Here is a 21,022-nt window from a genome sequence, read left to right on the forward strand (position 1 = left end):
AATAGTAATTTTTGCTTTCAATACTTGAAAACAGTATTATTATTGTTGCTTTTAACAGAGCTCTCTCTTTACCATCATGAGAGTAGTAAGATGTGTGAGTTTTTGTAGAAACCTTTTATCTTGATTTATCAATTTTGGTTGTGAACTGTGGTCATACTAGGAGCACCTGTATTGTTATCAGAGCTCAAGGATGAAACATTTCAGCCACAGATCTTACAAACCATGACAGAAATTCTTTACCTCCCAACAACTGGGAGGCTGCTAAAGATTCCTCTCCCTTTTTATGATGAGGTTCTTAGTCTTCAGAATGTCAAAATATGAACTTCAAGGGCACATTAATACATCAAAAAGGAGCAGTAAACAGTCTGTTTTAAGTGAATGGTTTATATCCAGAGAAAATTACAGCAGATGGCCATTTCCAACGCATGAACTCCTAGTACTGCATTTATCACCACTTAACAACCTGCTGTTATGTTGTAAGTGCATCCTAGACCACAATTTCTCTATTGTTTTTTGATCAACATGATTGTGCTTTAAAGCAAGGAATTGATCATATTCACAGCAAGGTACCAAATAGCAGAGCAGTATTTACAGAGTGAAATAAAAACAGGAGCTTGAGTAGATAGAGAAGCGAAGAAAATTAGATATAAGAATTTATGTGCAAAAACAGAACTGCTGGACATTCTATGTCAGTATAAAAAAGCATCACCTTGATCTTTCTTTGAAAAAGAATCAAAGTATTTCAAACTCATTTCTTCCCTGAAAAAACTGACCTAAGATATAACTGGTAAATAAAATTCTATGTATTTAAATTTGGCTTCAAGCTCTTCCAAGTTTGTACTAAGACTTTACCTAAAACTTCGGTACACATCACTCATAAATCACTAGTCAGAAAGATTTCCCTCATAGTTTACCTGCTTCGAACTCAACTGAAAAAAAAAAAAATACAATCTGTACAAATTTGGAGTATTTACGAATATATGATTTTAGCAATTGAGTGTGTAGATAGAGACATTTCTTCAGGTCAAAAAACCTACCTTGCTGTGTGACTGCCGTGGAAGTTGGCACACCTGCTTGATGCTGGTTCCCTAATGCATTCAGAGCATTCTGAACAGTTCCAGCTTGGGAAACTGTCTGCATGACAACTGGACCCTGAGGTCTCAAATACTGCTGTCCTGGTGCTGAAACAATTTGGAGAACGCTTCCTGCAACAGATGGATTTTAAAAAATTAGACTGAATAGAGTGTAAAAGGACCTCTAGTGTTCTGTAGCAAAAGATACCACTGTTACAAACCAATCATTACTGTTTCAAACTATGTTAAAATTTTACCTCCAAAAGTCATTATACCCATCAGATTTAAAACTCCGTAATCTCTGCTAGGAGAGACCAAAGTCTTCATAGTTATTCAGGAGTTTCACATAGAGTATCATTACATATCTAGGTATTTTATATGGAATTTTTAAGTAAAAAACTGTCACTTAGTGTTTCCCCTATTTATTTTGTTAGTCATAAGAATCGAGGTTTCTAAATTCTCCTGAATTTGGCAATGCACACACCACCAGAAGGAAAAATTTGAGAGCAGAAAGTACTGTAAGTAGAGCTTTCAGATCACTGAAAGCTCTGATCAGTATATCCTTAGTTTCGCCTGTTTCTACTCATCAGATAATTTATCTGAAATATCTCACCTTACTTCAGCTGTATTGCATACACGTGAAAGCAAATTCAGTAATAAAATCTTGAAATACAATATAGAAAAGGAAAGTAACCATGTCTTTTACTTAATACACAATTATTTTCAAAACAGAGCTAGCTCATTATCCATCTCACACAGAAAGCAGGTAGAACAGAACAGTACAAACTGGCGGGATGAAATCTCATTAATATACGTCAACAAGGAATGTGCTGTCCAGATCAAAAACGGAGCATCCTAAATACCGGGAAACTCACTGTTTTGAAATTAGTACCTTGTAACTGCAAAGGCTGCCCTGCAGTGAGCTGGCGAAGTTGACTATGTGATAAAGTAAACTTGTTTCCTTGGAACTGCAGTGTTACAGGGGTCTCTGGCTGAGCAATTCTGCCTTGTGCTCCTGCTATAGAAGCCAGCTGGGCTATTTTTACTACCTCACCACCTGTTAAGGAGGAAAACAAGCATTAAGAAAAACAAAGTGGGAGGTGGGTTGTTCAACATTCACAGTTCTAAATTTTGGTTAGTAAACTGGTGCTGAAGCGCCTTCCATGCAGAATTATACTTAGTGCATCAAAAGTGTCATATAAAAGTTAAGCAGGTATTGCTTTCTATATTTGTTGGACAAACTGGAAAAAAGCTGATTGTTTAAAAGCTAAGAACATCAACATTTTAGAAGGTATCACTTTCATTAGCAAAAAAGGTAAGAGCTACCTGAAAACTCATGTGACACTTTGTAACAGAACAAGTATAGACATTAAAGTGATTTCCACTGCCTTTTCAAGAGCATAAAGGAAGGTTGAAGGAAGAGACAAAAATATTCACGCATGTAGCTATATAAATACATTTAAAATAATACGAAATTTGCTGATGAAACATGATTTACATTAAGCAATCTGCACTTAGACAAACCAAAAAGCTTTAAAGTGACAAGGACCAAGCTTTTTGTGATTTAAATGCAGAAAGGTTAGAGGCATTTAAGCATTAAGTTTTACGATCTTGAGAAAATACGGGCATGGAAATTTAGCTTTTGTAAAGGCAGTGCATTACCCCAGAGAAAAAATTAATACATCAGTGCTCAGTACTCTACATACATGCTAATAGGCAGTGCACATACAACCTTAAAGCAAAGCCTCATTGCTTTTCTCTGCCTAACAGTTGCGACGCTCCTCTCTGTGAGAGGCCTTTAGCAGATGGATTAGTGTTTAATATGAAAGGAATAATTAGGATAGAGCTAAAACATTTGGTCTGAAGGAAGTCTTGCCAGCAGAAGGAACATGCAGAAATAGGAGATTAAGTTGACACCGCTAATGTATGTCCACAGCAATTCTATTGTTTCTTATCCAATTTTTGATTTTCCTTGGTCATAAGCAACGTACTGAGCAAGGCTAATCAGAAGAGTGAAAAAAAAACAACGATTCTGTACACATTTTAGGGTGCCTAGTAACTTAACCTCGTTGTAGTAAAAAGGTGGGAGAAACCTCGAAAGGGGAGGCCACTTACTAGGCAACCGTGCCTGGGCCTGAGAGGTGAGTACCAGCCTCTGAGGCAGCACACTCTGTTGGATGGTGTGCGGGGGGGGCTGTGGCTGGGCCTGGCCCAGCTGGGAGGCCTGTGCTGTGGTCTGGCCCCGCTGTTTCACAGGATGGGCTGTGCTAGTTGCTGTGGTGAAGGTCGCTGCGGGCTGGTGTCTTGGAGCACTGGTGGAAGCCTGAGTTGTCTGAAACTGTGCTGCTGCGGCTGCAATCGATAAGGTTTGTTTGTGCAAGCTGTTAGAGGTTTTTAACTCCACTGCTTTAAACAACCTGCATTAAAAAGAAACCTTCCAACAGGATATTAAAACGGCTACAGGAAAGGCTTTTCCTTACAGACTGGGATTTCTAGCCATGCCTATTACTCCATCCTACTTTTACAACATTATTTATTTGGTAAGCATTGTTTAAAGGTTAAATAAATACACAAAAGTACTCTAAATTCCCAAGTTTGACAGAACATTACATGTGATCGGGGTATAAATACTGACTATGACATATTAACTCCATACACTAACAGTTAGGTTACACAAAGCTTAGTTTTGCATTACACTGGCAGATCATACTGTGGAAACTAGTGGGGAAATTTACTGGCAATTAGTTTGTTGGTATTTTTAAGCTATTAGTATTCTAGACCATTAAGCTAGATGGAAAAAGAGTTCTATTATCAGGCTAACTGGTATCAGTGTATTTAGAAGTCTATCTAATCAACAAAGCCCTAACTCTCTTACCTTGATTTGAGGACACCGTAGCTATGGGTGACCTTCCCCGTACTTGGCCCTGTTGAGTTACTGTTGCTGTGGTCACCGTGCGTTGTACCTGAGTGCTTGGAAAAACTACAGTCCTGCCCTCTGGTTTCTGACCATACTGAACCGGTTGAAACAACCTGAAAAGAACATGAAAAGTCAAAGGCTATAGGAAGATCATAATTTGGATTTTAAAAAGTAAGCTCTATCAGCAGGGAAAGCATAAACTGATCCCTCAGATACCAATCTCTTGCTTACAGATGGCTGATGCTGGCAAGACTCATCACTGGCAAACTTCAATTACAGAAATCCCATAAAATCAGTTTGCTAAGTACACGCAAGAAAAAAATCTTCACTGCTACACATCCAGTTGAATGCAGGAAAAAACAGAATTACAGTATACAAGTCACATAGTCTAGCTTGAAACTGGAATGGCATCCTTGTATCATTTCCAGAGAGATGTCAACCTGCCAGCAGGTCATCAGGCAACTTCTTTTAATCAAGAAAACAATTCCACATAACTTTGAGATTTTCCAAGAGGAAAATACCAATACATCCACCAATCAAGTAAAAACTTTGGGAAATCAAAAAAAAAAATACTTCAAAAGGATTGTATAACTGCGAAAAACTTTTAAAATGGAATCCCTACTTACAGTTGTAAATAAGAAAGAATAAAAAAAATACAAAGCAAAGTCTGAGAATTTATGTCAATCACGTTACCAGAGATGCAGGCAGAACTACGTTTTGCTCCTGTAACTCTAGCCAAAAGGAAGACACTTGAACATACCTGCTTGGTTTGAGCTTCACTGGGTTAGGCCTGGCTGGTGGTGGAGGGGAGCTGTAGATTTCTTCAATTAATTTTCTAGTAACCTTTTGTTTTGGCAACAATTGTGCTTCATAATGAGTCATTTTGTTTTCCATTCCAATGAGATCAAAGAGAGACAAGTCTGATTCCTAGAAGTATTGTAAAATAAGGTTTATTATTTTATGTGACAGCACAAACAGTTAAGCACTCTCTGTGTTCTACACTAAATTACTTTCTACATTTTACTTTTTAATTTGAAATACATTCTCTAAGTTTAAAAAAGTTAACTATTTATTATTAGCCAAAACTGTCTAGAAACTTTGGAAACATATCTTAAGCTAGTAGTCCCGTTTTATGCATCAGCATCAGAAACAACAGAATTTAAATCATTAGCTGCCACTATAGAAATCCAGGCAAGCCATCATTTGACAATTCCTCATACACCATAATTTCCAGAAAATTAACTAAAATTCTTAGAATGCGTTTGTTGACTATGAAACTCAAATGCCAAACCATAAATTATGTGTATAATTTAGGTGCAGAAAAATATGAAGGATGAAATATGATCAGCCAAAAAGATCACCATTACTCATGCTTCTTTCTAGGGAAGTTGTTCTATTATCTTGAAGAGGGAGAACACACCTTTGATGATAACACAAATAGTGATACTTCAAATGGACTGACAGAAGCGTACTAATTTACTCATTGAATCAGTGTTTATTTTCATGTGAATAAAGAGTAAGTCCTACTCTCCTTTAGCTACTGAAAGCACAAGAAAAAAAAACAGGACGTTATAAATAAGCACTGTGCTACCCAAAGTGTTGCTGCTGTAGGAAAAATGCAAATGGCTGCGATGAAAGCAAAGCCAATTTCTCTTCAACCAAGTAGTTCATGAAAAATTGCAAACTACCTGAAAAAAACATGATTGGAAACCACTTGAAAAGCTCAAACTGCTATTATGAAAAAGAGATGCAACAAGTATGAGTTTGGTAGGCATGGATATGGAATAGTGAATTCCTTCAATTTATAACTTCAGGTAGCCTTACGATGTAATAAGACAACAATATTAAGTACCAATATTCTATGAGGACACTAACAGAGAAAAATAGTTTACTTTTCTACTCACCTTCCAAATATCCCTTTCTAGGGCACTCAGTACAAGAGATGCAGTTCTATATTCCAGTGTTTCTGATACGTAAGAGGTACTTGAAAGCCGGGGGTTTATCAGATCAGGGTGATTACAGATCCTTTGCAGCTGCATCAGGACATGCAGGACACTGATGAAGTGCCCACTTTTGAGAGCTTCTTGGGTTCTACCAAGCAATTGATACAGAAATACATCAGTTTAAGCGGATGTTTTCAAAGACATAAAAAGATGTTCCTAAATCAGTGTGCAGCGCAATACGTTATGCAAAAGTCTATAATGCAAGTTTAGTCTTTACCTAGGTGTTTCCAGAGCAGTTTAAGTAACACTGCAGTGAATATCAATCTGGGAACATGAAGCTTAGGGACCAGTGCTACCTTAAAGTCATATACAACCTTACCATCTCCCTATCCTCCAACTTTCTTTGTTTCGTTTCTGTTCTTTCCCTCCACTTTTCAATAGCTACTTGGTCTCACAGCACAAGTTAAGAGGAGAAAGGTGGAGGAGGGAGAGGACGCAGAAACATTTTGGGCTTTAAGAAATAAGAAACCACACATTAGAAAGAAATCTTGAAGCAAAACGGGGCAAAACTGACCAATAATTACAATTTGATTTTTAGGGTTCAGATGTAAAAGCACATGTTTTTCATTAGGCTCATAGCATCATTTGTCTATCACTTTAGTTTACAATTTGTGTTCTAACCACTGGTCATGCAGGAAAATTTCAGAAAAATATTAAAAACACCTCCAACCATGACATTCCAAGCATATCATCGTGCTTAAGCACCAAAAATGACAGCATTTTATTTCCTGTTTTAATTCCTTACCCTGGTTGTAATATGACATCTTCATACATAGCTTTTTGTCGATTAGAAAGACGACACTTTAATACATGTTCATATTTCTTTGTTAGCTGCTTTTCAACATCTCTCTTTGATCTTCGCAAGATAAATGGCTGAATCATCTGAAACATTAATTGAAGAAAAAAACTTCTCTCACTTCAAAGATGCAATTTTACAACAGGAAGCCAAACCCATTCACACCCAATACATTTTATGTGACAAACCTCATACGTCATATTCAATCACACTAAACATACACAGCATAAGCATTATTTGTTCATGAATTTCTGCGTGGTATCCTTCAAAATCTGAGCGCCACATAATTTTTAAATGATACCTCTATACTTTTCGGGTAGCAGAAAACCCTGCTTACAGCTGGACTTTCTGTCTGAACTGAACAAAGATTAAGAAAGGCCAAAAATCTAGAGGTTAACCACACCTTTTAATTATTTTTTTTTTCCATCTCTAACAGCTTCTACACCTACTGTAGGATGGCAGATGAAAAAAATGACAACGTACTCTGTGTAACCTGATGACCAGTTTATGGCAATAATCTTGGTTCTCTTCATTAGCTGCTTTTACTGGAAAATCTAGATAAGGCCTGGAAATTCCCGGAATCAAGAAGTGTACCATGGTCCACAACTCCATCAATGTGTTATGCAGAGGAGTATCTATCAGAAGTAAACGATGTTGGCTGTGAATAATAAAAGAAAAATTGTAATCAATACAGGATCTAGCTAACATCATTATGGAGACCAATACTCAAACACTGTACCTTTAGGTTTGGCAGATATACAGAAGAAAGAAGGAGTAGTGCTAATAAAATTAAATCTAGGGTAAGTTGTTTTTTTTAATCTTGAATATAACACTAAACTACCTTCCTCATTGCAGAGTGTCAGAACATACAAGGGAATCTTTTTTAAAGCAGATTATCAGCAAAGAGGAGTTCTCGTGTTACAGTTAACCAGAAGATCCTGAGCATGTCTCTGTATCCTGACTGTTTCAAGTACAGTCACCTCTATAGTCAAATGTTGGTAAACAGTACAGTAATTTGGGTAGACTAGAGTATTCTTACTCTTCTCTTTTGAACAGAAAACTGATGTGGCGTGAAGAAAAAAAAACCAAACCACTGCCAATATGAAAAAAATGCTCTATGCCATACCAGCGGAGACTGAAAAGTGCTTCCCAGTGTTTCTCAGTCATGTTCTTAATTTGTTGCATCTCATCTACTATTAAATATTTCCATCTCATTTTCATAAATGCTGGGTGGCCTTTGAACAATTGCTTGTAGGAGGTGATACACACATTAAAGCTGTTGGGTTCTGACCATTCCTACAGAAAAGGAAACAAAGGGTGAGACAGAAAAGTTAAGGCAGAATGCTCTGGTATCTTACAACTACCTATGCCTTCATTAAGAACAGAAAGATGCTATGACTCAAAGCATTCTAAAAGATAGCCTTGTCTTTAAACGGCAGTCAGTTCAGAAAGCAGGTTAAGTACTGCATGTATTCCTCAATACCAAGGAAGTTTCTAAGATGCCTTTCAAAATCTAGAACTGTTAGATGTGAATCTCTTCATAAAGCAACTTGTAGTGTTAGAATTTTGTTTATATCCCATCAGGACAGAAGGAATATACAGATTAATGCCAGGTAAGAGAAAAGTCTTGCCATCTAAAATGAAAAACGTAACAGTGTAAGATTCACAGAACACGGTACCTGTCTCTTTGCTCTAAGCTCTCTTTGGCTGCCAAAATAGAGAAGAATTTTCAACCCTGGGCACCAGCGTTTCAATTCCAGCTCCCATTTCAATATGTTACAGCTCCGTACAACAACAAGGTGAGGGCCCCAGTTGCCTACAGTTAAAAATAGAAAGAGGCTCCTATAACTCACGTGACTTATCTTCAACCCTGATTTTTAAAGTATGGAACACGAAATTCATCATTAAAAGCAAGATCCAACATCAAACAGAAGTAATGTAATGATTAATCTATGTATTATTTTGAATAAAACTAATCCCATAACTTTTGCCTTACTTGTAATTCTTAAACCATTCTGACTACAACAACACTGTTAGTAATACCTGAGATGACATACAAGACACATTCTTCCAACTGATTATATTTACTCCTTGAATTTAACTATCTGCAGCTATCTGCTTACTACGATTTGTGAGACTTTTTCATTAAACTAGGCTTCAGAAGAATTTTGTCACCTAGAAGGTAACAGCAGATTGGTAAAACAGTATACTTGATACGAAAGCACTCCTTTGTCACACTTAACCTAAGAAAGCTTTCTGACATAATCCTAACTCTGTACATAAACTAAAGTCTGATACAGTTCAGCAGAAAAATGTGACCTTAGTCACATTCACAAAGACAATGTTGGCCCAGTAGCTGCCTAAAATTGAGACAAATTAACTCACCTTCGTTACAAGCCAAGTGTGCAAAAAAGGCGATAATTTGCACTGTTTTTCCAAGCCCTGCTTCATCTGCCAGAATGCCATTGAGATTTTTCCTGTACAACTTTGCTAACCAATCCAGCCCAATTTTTTGATATTCTCTGAGAGGCCCATACAACAGGGATGGAGTATTGTATTTCACCTGTAATGAGAATTCATTGTTACTTTTTTTTTTTTTTTAAGTTAAATTGACAGAGCATGTAAAAAAAACAAATACATTCTATAGTCTGATACACAGAAAATATTTACTATTATTTGTGGCTAAAATCTGCTAAATCACATAAAAGGCATTCTTCATTTAAACACATACAGTAGCAGAAAAGAGGGAATTTTACCGTTGTTGTTATCCTAGAGCTGCCTTTAGGTAACAGCATTTCTGCTGCAGCAGCAACTTCTGATATGTCTCGCATGTGCTTCTTCGGAGGACTTGATCTGTCTATACTTTTGTACTGGTCAATGCTGAGGAGAGAGTCTATGAGGACAACTTCTTTCTGAGGACTTTCCCTATCAGACATACGGTCATCCATTTCTGTGAGACAAAAATGACATTGGCATATAAAATAAACAAAAACTTAAGAATCAGCTACACAAAGGAATTGAGATGGCTAGCATTCATTAACGGCCTAAAAAGAAACAATTACACGATCTTCGGGGTAGTCAAGCTAAAATTCAAGTAGCTTAAGCTCAGTAAGATGAGCACGTTCTAAATGTTCACACTAGGTATACGAACAAAACCATTTACTTTTCACAACTTCTTTGGAGGTCCTCTTATATTACCTATTAGCTATCTTCAGATATTTAATTCTATCATCACTTTAGTACAGAACAGACGGCAACTGTGTAATAATAACTATGAAGAGTTACAAAGTGTGCTGTTCTATTCAGTATAGAGAAAGAGAAGCTCTTTATCGCTCACTACTGTTTCTGAGAATTTCACATACCATGGCAGGCAAATACTACCCTATTTTTCATGAACCAAGAAATGAAAGAATAGGAAGAAATTTTCCACAGGCCTTTATCCAAAAATATATAGCCGTAACAGAAATAAATCTAACCATCTTTCCAAATGCTTACTCAGAAAGCCACTGTACTTTCCATTCATTCTTGTAGAGAACATTGCTCATCATTTAAAAAAATATATATATAATTTCAGATGTAGTTCACTCAATATTTGTTTTCCCTTAGTATAAAATATTTTTGAATACAGAACCTAAGAGCCATTCAATTTATTTCACACTGTAAGTCAGCACTTTCTTCTAAACAAGTAGTAATTTACCTTCCTCACTGCTATCCTCTTCACTGTCAGGTTTAGGCTGGGGCCAGTGAAAATTTTCAGAAAAGGCACCTTCATACATCTTTAGTAAATCATCCAGAGGCAATTCAGCTGAAGATCATTAAAGCATGTGAGTTTAAAAATACCAAAACAAACAATACCACTATTTTTAATCTCATGACATTCTTCACTTTTATAAAGACAGTCCTCTAATCAAAAGTTAACTGAAGGAGCAATTACTGGTTGGAGGAAGGAAGTATTTATTTAATGACCCAGAGGACAGAGCACACTTGGCATAACACCATGTAGCCTACTCATCCAGGTTGCTTTTTACTATACTACAAAACACCACACAAACATACAGTAAGCTACTGGTTGGCAAGGTAGGGGCATCAAATCAAAGTGGCTGAAAGACTTCCAAGTTTCAGAACTGAACTGCACCTCAACCCTACTTAACAGTATCGCCGTGACCCCTTGTCTGATCTGTTGAGGCAGGAATGTACATGTTGTCAGTGGCCAATCAATCAAGAAACACCCTAATTAGGAACTTGGCTGACCGGCCAAGAGTTATAATCCCTCCAACTGACCAGCTGGCTGCAGCCACTAAGCTGCCAAACAAACCAAACAAATGGATTAGGAAACTGCATGTTAATTGCCAAGTGGGCCTAGCTTAATGGGAAGCTTGCCTCTAAAAATCAGCATGTTTTTTACCATGATAACTGAAGTGATCCCTACGGGACACTTTGCACACATCAAGCTCTGCATGGCAGTTATTGTTAAGTTCCTAATGAAAGCAAATCGGCAGCCTGAGCATTGTCCCTAAAAGTCCTATACCTTTCAAATACGTATACCCCCCAAGAGCAGCCTTTCAGCACCATTTCAGACTTACCAGGTGCATCACAAAACCCTTCTGAAATATTCAGGACAACTGATGACAAAATGTTTATGTTCACCCTGATATACTTCAGTTTTTCAGTATTTATCATATGTACCTAGAACTTAGATTGAGAGTTTTTTGGTTGAGGTTTTAAGAAAAGCCATGCTTCAATAAAGATTTCTTTTCTCAAGCTATCTTGTATAATAACTAGGTAAGTACACGGACCACTTTATGAAGTACAGAAGTCCATCATCATGAACTAAGTGCTATAACTTCCCAAACAGAAAAATAATATGGGTTATACATGACCGAATACCTCAATGCATTCAACTTTTCATCTATAAGCCTATTTACAAATACAGTAACTGCTGCATGTTTTTATCACAGAATCACAGAATTGTAGGGGTCGGAAGGAATCTCGAAAGATCATCGGGTCCAACCCCCTCCTTGCTGTTGTTTCAGAGCCCACCAGAGAAGAATCAAGCTACATGCCTACCTTCTTTGGCTAGATTAGACAATTCAGTTTGATGGTTTATATTTCCTTCTTTAGCTTCTTGTTCTTCAATTGTTTCTTCTTCATCTTCAACTAAAATCAAAACAAATGCTGTGTCATTCAAGTTACAAAATAATTCTGGAAGTTTATAACTATGTACCCTTGAAGCATACTAGCACAGAATATTACAAGTTAGCAGGATTCAAAAAGAATGGAACGTGTATATGGAAAACAATAAAATCTGACAGCAGCTATACCTAGAAACTAAAAAAAATAGGAAAGGGAGAGAAGCATTTCTGTCTCAAGACAAAAGGCAGTCTTTAACTGTTTACTGTTGGTTGACAGTAGTCCCCAGAGGTAGATTACTCTGTAGCTTTAAACTGGGAATTTTCTTTGTCAGAAACGTGCAATAGATGTCTTCACAAGAAAGTCACTAAAGCAGATGCATTATTCATTCTGAAAGCCTCAAAAGAAGTTTAAGACTACCGGTAAGTTTTGAAAAACAAAGGAATGAGAAGAGAAAGAATTTAAATCTACCAAAGATGGCAGTTTGATTCCAGGGAAAGTTTTATTTCCAAATTTTCACTGAAGCTCTTTTCTACAACTGACTTTCTAATCTCTCTAAGAAGTGGATTAGGGTTGGTATTTTCTGGGGAAAGGCAGCAAGTCCAGACAGAAACAGAATGAAAAACAGTGGCCTCAGGGTTTTAATGCATAACTTATGTACTATGCTATAGATAAACAATTTTGAAAAGTGACATACCTTCCTCATCAGTCAAAGATGTGCTTGCCTTTCTTTTCCTTCCAGATGATGAAGAACCCTAGCATTCAATAATTAAAATATTTAAGATCTCAGAAAGCAAAGCTAGAATTTTTTTTGTTTGCAGTTTTAAAGAAAATGAATGCTTTACAATGATGCCGGCAATCACTAATAGACATTTAATATCTATTAGCACTTTTCTGGTCATGGAAAAACAAAACACAATAAAAGGAAACTGGACATGCACATACACTATCTTTGTCAAAAATGATTACCTTCTCCCCAGCATTTGTTTCCAAACTCTCATTTTCACCATTAAGGACAAAGATTAAGGTGTTTCATGGCACACATCAAGCCCTGTAATTCCAGCTAAAATGTGTGTGTTTTCAACAAAGCTTAAAACTGAACATTCCCTTTGGATCATATCCATTCCATTCTGCTTTACCTTGTGATCTGAGTACTTTACCAGCTACCGTCAACCTGAACAAGCAACACTATATGAAAAAGCACAGCGTGACCAGGCTGACTAGCTCAGGTTCTAAAGACTTACCATTTCACTTTCTTTTTCCAATAAAAGGTCTTCTGAAGGCTTAGCATCCTTACCTGGAAAATTATCGCACTTGATGTAAGTAATGGTTTTAAACTAAATAAGTGTAGATTTAGATTAGAAATTACTAAATTCTTTTCTTAGAGAGTGGTGGGGCAACAGAACAGGACACCCAGCAACGCTGTCAATAACCCATTCCTGGAAGTGCTCAAGGCCAGGTTGGATGGGGCTTTGAGTAACCTGACCTAGTGGAATCTGTCCTGTGGCAGGCGAGATGGAATTACATGATCTTTAAGGTCTCTCTCAACCCAAACCATTATACAATTCTAGTAGTCACTAAACAATTTTATGTTTATGTTAACTTTTAAAAGCGTCCAACAGAGAACTAATACTACCTAAATCTAGCAGAAAAACACTGCACTGTTTTGCACAGTTCTGTTGCCACCAAGCAACATCATTTATATTGAATTTCTTATGAAATAAAATGCAATTACCTTTCCTTGAAATTTTCTTTAAATTCAAAGCTTTTTTTCTTTTCTCTTGAAATTCAATTTGCAGTTTTATTTCAACGACCTAAAATGTAAATCAAGTCTAATAAAACACTTCCATTTTAGAAATTAATTATTGAAGATTAAAAAAACAGTACAACTCACACAAGTATTAACAAGTCAATATTATATTTTACCTGCTCAATGTTAGACCAGAAGTATTCTATTTCTCTAGCAATTGATGCAGCAATTCGCCTTAGTTTGTTTTGTTCCTCCCTTTTAGCTCGCTCTTCATTAAGTTTCTTCTCTTCATGATAACGGGCCACAGTTCTTACCATCTATGATACAATAGATACTGACTTAGGTTACCTCAAAATACACATCAACACATTTCTTAAGTTTACATTAGTTAGCAGCACACAGATATTGACTGTAGCTTTAATAGGTGTTAGCACTTAATTTCATTATTACTAATTCTTACCATGTCAGTAAAACAGACATGAAACTGGAAAGAAAAAAGAAAACACAAGAACTATAACTAAAAAATCCAGTAGAAAACTCTTAATTCACTAGTCTCTCTTAATACAAGAATTAGGAAAAAATTCTACTACAATAATAGGCAAATGCACAAAAGAGAACTTAATTTTCAGGCAGCAGAAAGTCATGGAAACCACACCATGAAATGTCAGAACGCAAAGGTAAAAAAAAAAAAAAAAAAAAAGAAAAAGTTCAAAAAGGGAGTGCATACATAAATGACAGATAAGTCAGTGGCTGCTAAATACTGCTTCAATAGGAAGTCCCTAAAATGCTGACTTCCAGAAGTTTGAAGCATACTGCCAGGGGAAGGTTCATTTCATGTTTGCCCTGCCTGTTTCTCCTATTTTTAAAAATCTACCATTATTTATTTTCAGATTGCAGATCTGATTTTACAAAACGATACACCTATGTTAATACTTTGCTTACAAGGAAGAGAGTCCCAAGTTCACATTATTTCAGAAGACACAACAGATAACAATATGGTAATTTCAACTACTGACCTTCAGTTGCTCTCTTCATAACCTCGAACTGGTCATAAATGTATGGAAAGAACATGCAAGATCGATAGAATCCATAGAAAATGCTTGCTTGTTCTAAGTAAACAAGTTTTACATATTTCGTCTCATATCACCCTAGTTTTCGTTCCATCACTAAATTAATTATACCCGCTGTGTTGCTTTCTTTTCCTATGGAAACTAGTCTGTACTATGTTTCCACTGCTGTCCCTAGTGGAGACAAATAATGGGAACTGTGGTTTCTCTTAGAAAAAAAAAAACTCTTCTTCGAGGTTTTTCTTAGAGGAGAGTTAAGACAACCACATCCAATGGAACTTATTTACAAAATTCCATATTCACTCTTCATTGATAGGCAGTAACCAATACGTAATAACTGTCAATAAGTGTCATATTTAAATATGACATAATTGACATATTTACTGGCTCCACTAATTAAGCTGGTTTGATTTCCAGAGGAACAAAGACCACAAAACCCAAAACTATTATTTGCATCTGAAACCAGTAAAATTAGCCAGTCCACACCAAATGTTAGAATATTCAAAGCTAACAACATGGCTGCTCATTTAAGTTAAAAATCTGTGCTTTATATTCCATGACTTTTATCCAAATGACTAAAAAAAATAAATTAAACCTTGTTACAGAATTGAACAACACCAAGATTGATTGTTCTGCTTCAAAGCTGTATGTATCTCCAGTACCTTCTTAGCAGTTGCCATTTTCCATTTTCTCTCCTGGGCAAAATCAGTTGCCATCCACTGCATTTCTTCCAGCAAATAATCCCAGTGAGATTTGGGTCTTGGAGCTTCTTGGAGTTTGGGCAGTCGCCTCAGGGACCATAAACCTTCCTTCCTCAGTTCTGCTATCCGCTGATGGATTTGATTTTCCTTAAAAAGAAACACATATAGTTACAGAGAAGCTGCAGAATGCACCTAGAATAGTAGTCAAATATAAAAATAATAATTGCTCGCACTTCATCAAAATAATTGACAGCAAAAAAAATTGCAGTGCAACAGCACGATAAATGCATTACAAAACTCAAGTTTGGATTTTACATTAATGGAAAAAATACTAGGCTAAATTCAACCTATGCAAAAAGAGTACCTCAACCTTTATTACAAGAGACAGTTTGTTAAATAACAGGATAAAAAGTTTCACTTGGAAGCACAAAAATTTACAGGACATATGTAAACTATAATCAAATAATCCATTTTTTCATAAACTGAAATTGCAGCTGTATTTAGCCACAGAGAAACCCAGAAGATAAGTATATGTACTTTACTAATAAGGCTTGTTTGGGGAAAAAAACGTCATCTTTATCATGTTAAATAACCTAAACATATCTCTAGTTGGTTATAAAAAAAAGGTTGCAGACACCTTGAATGAGTAGATAGAATCAACATAATAGAAAGAACACAACGACTGCGTGAAGACATCAGTCTTCTTTAATTTCTCTGAATGCCCATAAAAGCCAAATTCATTAAGGAAAACATTAAAAAAAACAGGTAATAGCTCATTTTCAAAATGAAAACACATTGATCAATATTAAAACACACAAACCTGCACTAACTGTTATCTGTGTGTTAACTGTCACAAGTTGTTTTTTTTGGGGGGGAAAAAAAAAAAAAAAAAGAACTTACCAGCTTTACTTGCTCAGCGAGCTTGTCTTGAGAGTTGTCCTGTGGTAACACTGCTGCATTCTGAGCTGGACTTTGTGTTTTAGGAGCTGCTGCTACTGCTAAGCCTGGGGGTTTTGATGCAATAGGAGACAGGGACTTGTTAGTTGCTGGAGAGGTCCTGTTTGTTTGTACTGGGTATGTAGAAGGCGGTGTTGTGCCTGAGAGAGTTGCTGGCGCAACAGATGAGGTAGGCGGTAGCGTATTTGCCGTAAGACGCTGAGAAGTCTGAGCAGGATCTGCAGATGGTCGTGTCAGAGTCACAGTCTGCCCAAGAAACGCATGTTAGTGATGAGTTTGGCATTCAATGCTGTCTTAGTCTGCATTTCAGTAGAACATAATGAGGACTTTAATTTAGTGAAAAAAATATACCTGTATTTCTACAAGGAAAGACTGTTTGTTTGCAGGCTACTTCTAAGTGCATTTGCCCAGAGGAATTTCAAAATGCTAACATTTTTCACATACTTTCAGGACAACAATATTCTACTAGGCATTGAAACAGACGTTATCTCCCCAGTGAAGTTCACATACCTGTTGTTGTATCGTAGCTTGTGGCTGTGACACTTGGTTTGGTGTCTGTCCTTGTACGTGGATTGCTGGTGGCACCTGCTGTTGAAGTGGTGCTGGAAGTGGAGCAGAAGTCAGGGGTACGCTTTGGGGCTGGATCTTCACTTGGATCTGGGGCTGAGCTGGAGATTCCACTATCTGTGGTTGCTGCTGCGAAATCTGCAGTGCAGCTGGGAGAGACGCCATGGGGACATTCACAGGTTGCAGCCTCCCTGGGAGCTGTGGCGGCGGTGTATGCAGACTTGCTGCGTTCTGCACAGGAGGGCCTTTCGATGGGTCGTACTGTTGTTGACTCTGTTTCTGTCCAGTCAGCTGTACGGTCTGAGGAGTGGGAGGCATTCCACCTACAAAGTAAAAGGAAACAACTCAGATGAAATTAAAAGGTTCAATGCTTTTTGCTAATATAAAGAGGAAATCAACTGCAAATAGACTAATTTGTTACTTACTTTGCCACAAGACACCATCACTTGAAAATACCACATCACAATCACAAAATAAATCACTATTACAATAAAAAACAAAGTATTTCATGCACAGGACTGCAACTAAAATTTGGAGCACAGCAACTACTAAAAAAAAAGTCATTAAATGTCTTCTGAATTTCCTATACTTAAAAAAAAAGACTGGTGAGCTAATGGAAATTTAACCTAAAATAACTACGTGAAGTCTAAATAATATTTAGTTCTTAACACATTCACTCTAACATAATCAAAAGCTTGGCACGAATAATGAATAAAAATTTGTCTTGAATGTTGCAAATTAGGAGGTTTCCTTTTCATGATCCATTGGCTCAGGTCCAGAATTCTCAAATTAACCGTTTTGCATCAGCACCTGTGACGTATTTCCATGCCCACATGCACTTTTGGAGCCCGTCACTCAGCTCCTTAAACAAACCAGGCATTGCATACCAAGTATTAATTTACATGGAGAAGTAGGTGGTGGGGCTAGGATCTTGGAAGGTTGGAAGCCCAAGTTTCTAGTCCCATCACTAACATCTCCTTGTTAAATTAATGTGCAATTGGCATGTGGTGACACAGTACCTTGTGCCGTTGGCATTAGCTGTTGAAGAGGAACTCCGGAAGCCACACCCGGATGCTGAAAAACCATCCCATGACGGCCCACTTCAATTCGTGGTCTCTTAGACGAATCTGTGATATTCAAATTCCATTTATGGCATGGTACAATGGAATGGGTTCAGTTTCACAAAGCAAACTACTACACATGATTCCAACATCAGCTCAGAAAGCTACGACTACTATACATGTGTAGCATTTACGAAGAGCATGCTCCAAGGGCAAGATCCTTTTCACTTCCAGTTGGCCAGCTCCAATCTTCTCAGCCAGAACAAGCCACCTAACATCTCCATGCTTGCCAGGTCTGGTCCTATGTATTGTGAGTGGCGTGCCCTCTTCACGCAGCACCATTCACAATAGATAGTCCTACCAATCTGCTAGTTTCCAAGATGAGGCAAAACTGTGTTTTGATAGTTACTGAACAGTGGGCTCCGTCAACTGTCTGGAAAATGAAAATAAAATAAAAAAGAAAAGAGAACTTGTGCTCGAGAAACATACCTGCTGGTGCAAGTGCCTGCTGTCTATTAAAAGCTTCAATTTCTATGGTGTTCACAGTCCCCGTAACCGGAGTCCCTGTATGCGTTTGCTATTGGAAAAAGAAAACAAATCACAAAAGTTCAATCTGTAGGTAGTCTAGCACCGAGACGTAAGTTACAAATGGATCTAAAAAGGCCATCAGAGAACAAAGCCTTGAGAACATTTCTACACCTATGAAAACAAGGCTGATTCAATATCCGCTGGGAAGTTTTGGATGTCTGTATTGCCCAGATCTTCTTCGGTCTGAACTTCAAAATCACAACTGAACTGATGAAGGCGGTTATAAACAACACATTTACATTGCCCAGTTTTTTTGGTTTGTTTTTAAAATAAATTAATGTTTGCATTAATGTACAACCCTGCTGCAATGAAGTCAGAACAACATATTCATATAGTTCATAGCTGCAATAAAAGGCTAACATGAGAAAAATTAAACAGTGGGACTTCATTACAGGATTAATTAGAAGGGACATTAGATAAGGAAAGAAGTCACGCACAAACTGTGTCATAGCTAAGATGACAAAAATCAGAAATGAGAGTCAATGCTTTCATGAAAGCTAATCCTTTTCACTGTGCAAAACATCAGTAACACACAAATTAATTCTCATCCCACAGACAGTTCAAGCTTAGTTGAGTCTCCACCACTGTCACCTTTAGGATGGGGTTCCATGAGATTTAGCCTCGCAATATTTCAGGAAGAACTTCTAAGACTCAGAAGAGTGGGAATAAAAGAATCTCAGCAAAGCTGTGAATTCCAATTCCAATTTTCCAGAGGCTAGACTCGCATTTGTTTGGCAAAACGAGTACAGTGAAGTAACTTTACGATGAGAAACATGGGATTGCTATAGTGCTACTGTCACCTCAGAGCATGTCAGAAATTACTAGACATTCTACCCGAGGATAAATGTCACACACCTATGAATTATCAAGTCTTGAAGAGTGTCGATGGCATCGAGACAGAAATCTCAGGGCTTTGATTCAGCAAGTTGGAGCTTAGCTTCAGTAATGTTATGCAGTGCATAATAACTTTCTTTTAAAGTTATTACAATTAGTATTGACCAAGATGCCAGCTGATATATTCTACAAAATTCGTGCAAATGGCAGACTTGCATGCAGGATTACTTTAAGAAACTAGTCTGTGAACTTGATGATTTCCATGCTCTTTGGGCTCTCAGCACCACTTGCAAATTATTAACGCCCATCAGTGTTTGTATGAGCCCAGTTCTTTTCAGTGAGTTTCTGAATCATATTTTTAAATTCTCCTCAACATTTAGCCACGTTTCAACCAATGAAACTATATGAAACTTAACATAAGAAAAATAAGGGCTAACCAAAGAAAGGGCTTAAGAGCTTCTATCAGAAAATACAGAGGCAGCCTTTATGTATTGCAGCCTCTATGCCCTGGAAAATGAACTCATCTCCCACTCAAGCTCTCTAAGTGTAATGTGCCGTTGGTGAGAGCCTCTACCATATCAACGTACAGCGAGGGTTTCCAAATGTCATGAAAGTTACTAGAACATCAGAGCAAATACAGCAATTTCCCCAAAGAATCTTCTACTTTATTCACAGGTCTTTTCTTCTCTGATTTTAATAAAAATTCTGCCATAGAAATTTTGTAAATTAAACGTAAGGAAATAAGCACTGGTCCATATCGAAATAAACTGCAGCAGCCACAACCCCACATCTTCAGTGCTTCATCAAAGAGCATTAATAAACACGGACATCGACACCTAAAATGACTGGGTTTAAAACATTCCTCTTTGAGCTCCACGTATCTCATTCCCTCAGGTTCTATCAATAGCTACAAACTACTAACATTTAATCTCTTTGCTGCTGTGAGGGCATTTGTGACCACTCTAGCAATATGGCTATACTCTTAGATGTCAGTTTTGGTTTTAACAACATCTGACTGATATTCATCCCTCACGGTCACAGGTCACTCAACATGGATCAAGTTTTCAAATGTTTGTTTTACCATAAGGCAAACATGCAGCATAGTTCAAGTTCAACAGCCAGTATCTGGCAGCACATCACAGATTTAAGCATTTAGAAAACTATTCAATAGATCACAAAAATATATTTTGCACAAGGGTCCTGAATTAATTAACAAATTCTGCTCATGTGCAGTTTGGATTAAATGCTTTCTGGGACATCAGTTTGAGAAGGTACGTTCCCCAAGCTGCTTCAAATGCTTCTTATGTCACCTGTACTCATACTCTGGATGATCACATTCTCACATTTTCAGGCTGCATGTCTACTTCAGGACTTTTGATTGACATTTTCTGAAGTGTATGCCTCCCAGCCATCTGCATCATCGCCACGTAATTTAGGCCAGACACTTCAAAGAGCAAAGATGTTATGCCTTTATAAATTGCAGTCACATACCGCTTATGTTAGACTAAAACTGTCCTAATTTTAATTAAAATAATGTGGTTCTCCAGAGGTCATGATTATGCAGCACACCCACAATAA

The 21,022-nt window shown here is 37.3% G+C and overlaps 1 protein-coding gene across 23 annotated transcripts in view; it reads right to left on the reverse strand.

Annotated features, from left to right (window-relative positions):
* EP400 (E1A binding protein p400) overlaps nt 1-21,022 on the reverse strand; it is a 52,008-nt gene that overhangs the window by 20,727 nt on the left and 10,259 nt on the right. For 16 of the 23 annotated variants that reach the window (XM_072024669.1, XM_072024668.1, XM_072024667.1 and 13 more), the window contains 23 exons: nt 18,512-18,599; nt 17,981-18,088; nt 16,905-17,284; nt 16,338-16,640; nt 15,399-15,584; nt 13,846-13,986; nt 13,655-13,733; nt 13,164-13,216; nt 12,617-12,674; nt 11,857-11,946; nt 10,487-10,594; nt 9,546-9,739; nt 9,175-9,352; nt 8,469-8,605; nt 7,916-8,085; nt 7,273-7,447; nt 6,739-6,875; nt 5,895-6,081; nt 4,751-4,917; nt 3,949-4,103; nt 3,189-3,425; nt 1,966-2,130; nt 1,038-1,205 (listed from right to left, as the gene is read on the reverse strand). In XM_072024669.1, coding sequence (XP_071880770.1) covers nt 1,038-1,205; nt 1,966-2,130; nt 3,189-3,425; nt 3,949-4,103; nt 4,751-4,917; nt 5,895-6,081; nt 6,739-6,875; nt 7,273-7,447; nt 7,916-8,085; nt 8,469-8,605; nt 9,175-9,352; nt 9,546-9,739; nt 10,487-10,594; nt 11,857-11,946; nt 12,617-12,674; nt 13,164-13,216; nt 13,655-13,733; nt 13,846-13,986; nt 15,399-15,584; nt 16,338-16,640; nt 16,905-17,284; nt 17,981-18,088; nt 18,512-18,599 — 3,664 coding nt within the window. Of the gene's footprint in view, nt 1-1,033; nt 1,206-1,965; nt 2,131-3,188; nt 3,426-3,948; nt 4,104-4,750; nt 4,918-5,894; nt 6,082-6,738; nt 6,876-7,272; nt 7,448-7,915; nt 8,086-8,468; nt 8,606-9,174; nt 9,353-9,545; nt 9,740-10,486; nt 10,595-11,856; nt 11,947-12,616; nt 12,675-13,163; nt 13,217-13,654; nt 13,734-13,845; nt 13,987-15,398; nt 15,585-16,337; nt 16,641-16,904; nt 17,285-17,980; nt 18,089-18,511; nt 18,600-21,022 lie in introns of all 23 variants that reach the window. The other 7 variants (XM_072024688.1, XM_072024685.1, XM_072024684.1 and 4 more) reach the window with 4 other exon arrangements.

This window comes from Anas platyrhynchos, chromosome 16 (assembly GCF_047663525.1).
Source record: "Anas platyrhynchos isolate ZD024472 breed Pekin duck chromosome 16, IASCAAS_PekinDuck_T2T, whole genome shotgun sequence".
NCBI classification, from domain to species: Eukaryota; Metazoa; Chordata; class Aves; order Anseriformes; family Anatidae; genus Anas; species Anas platyrhynchos.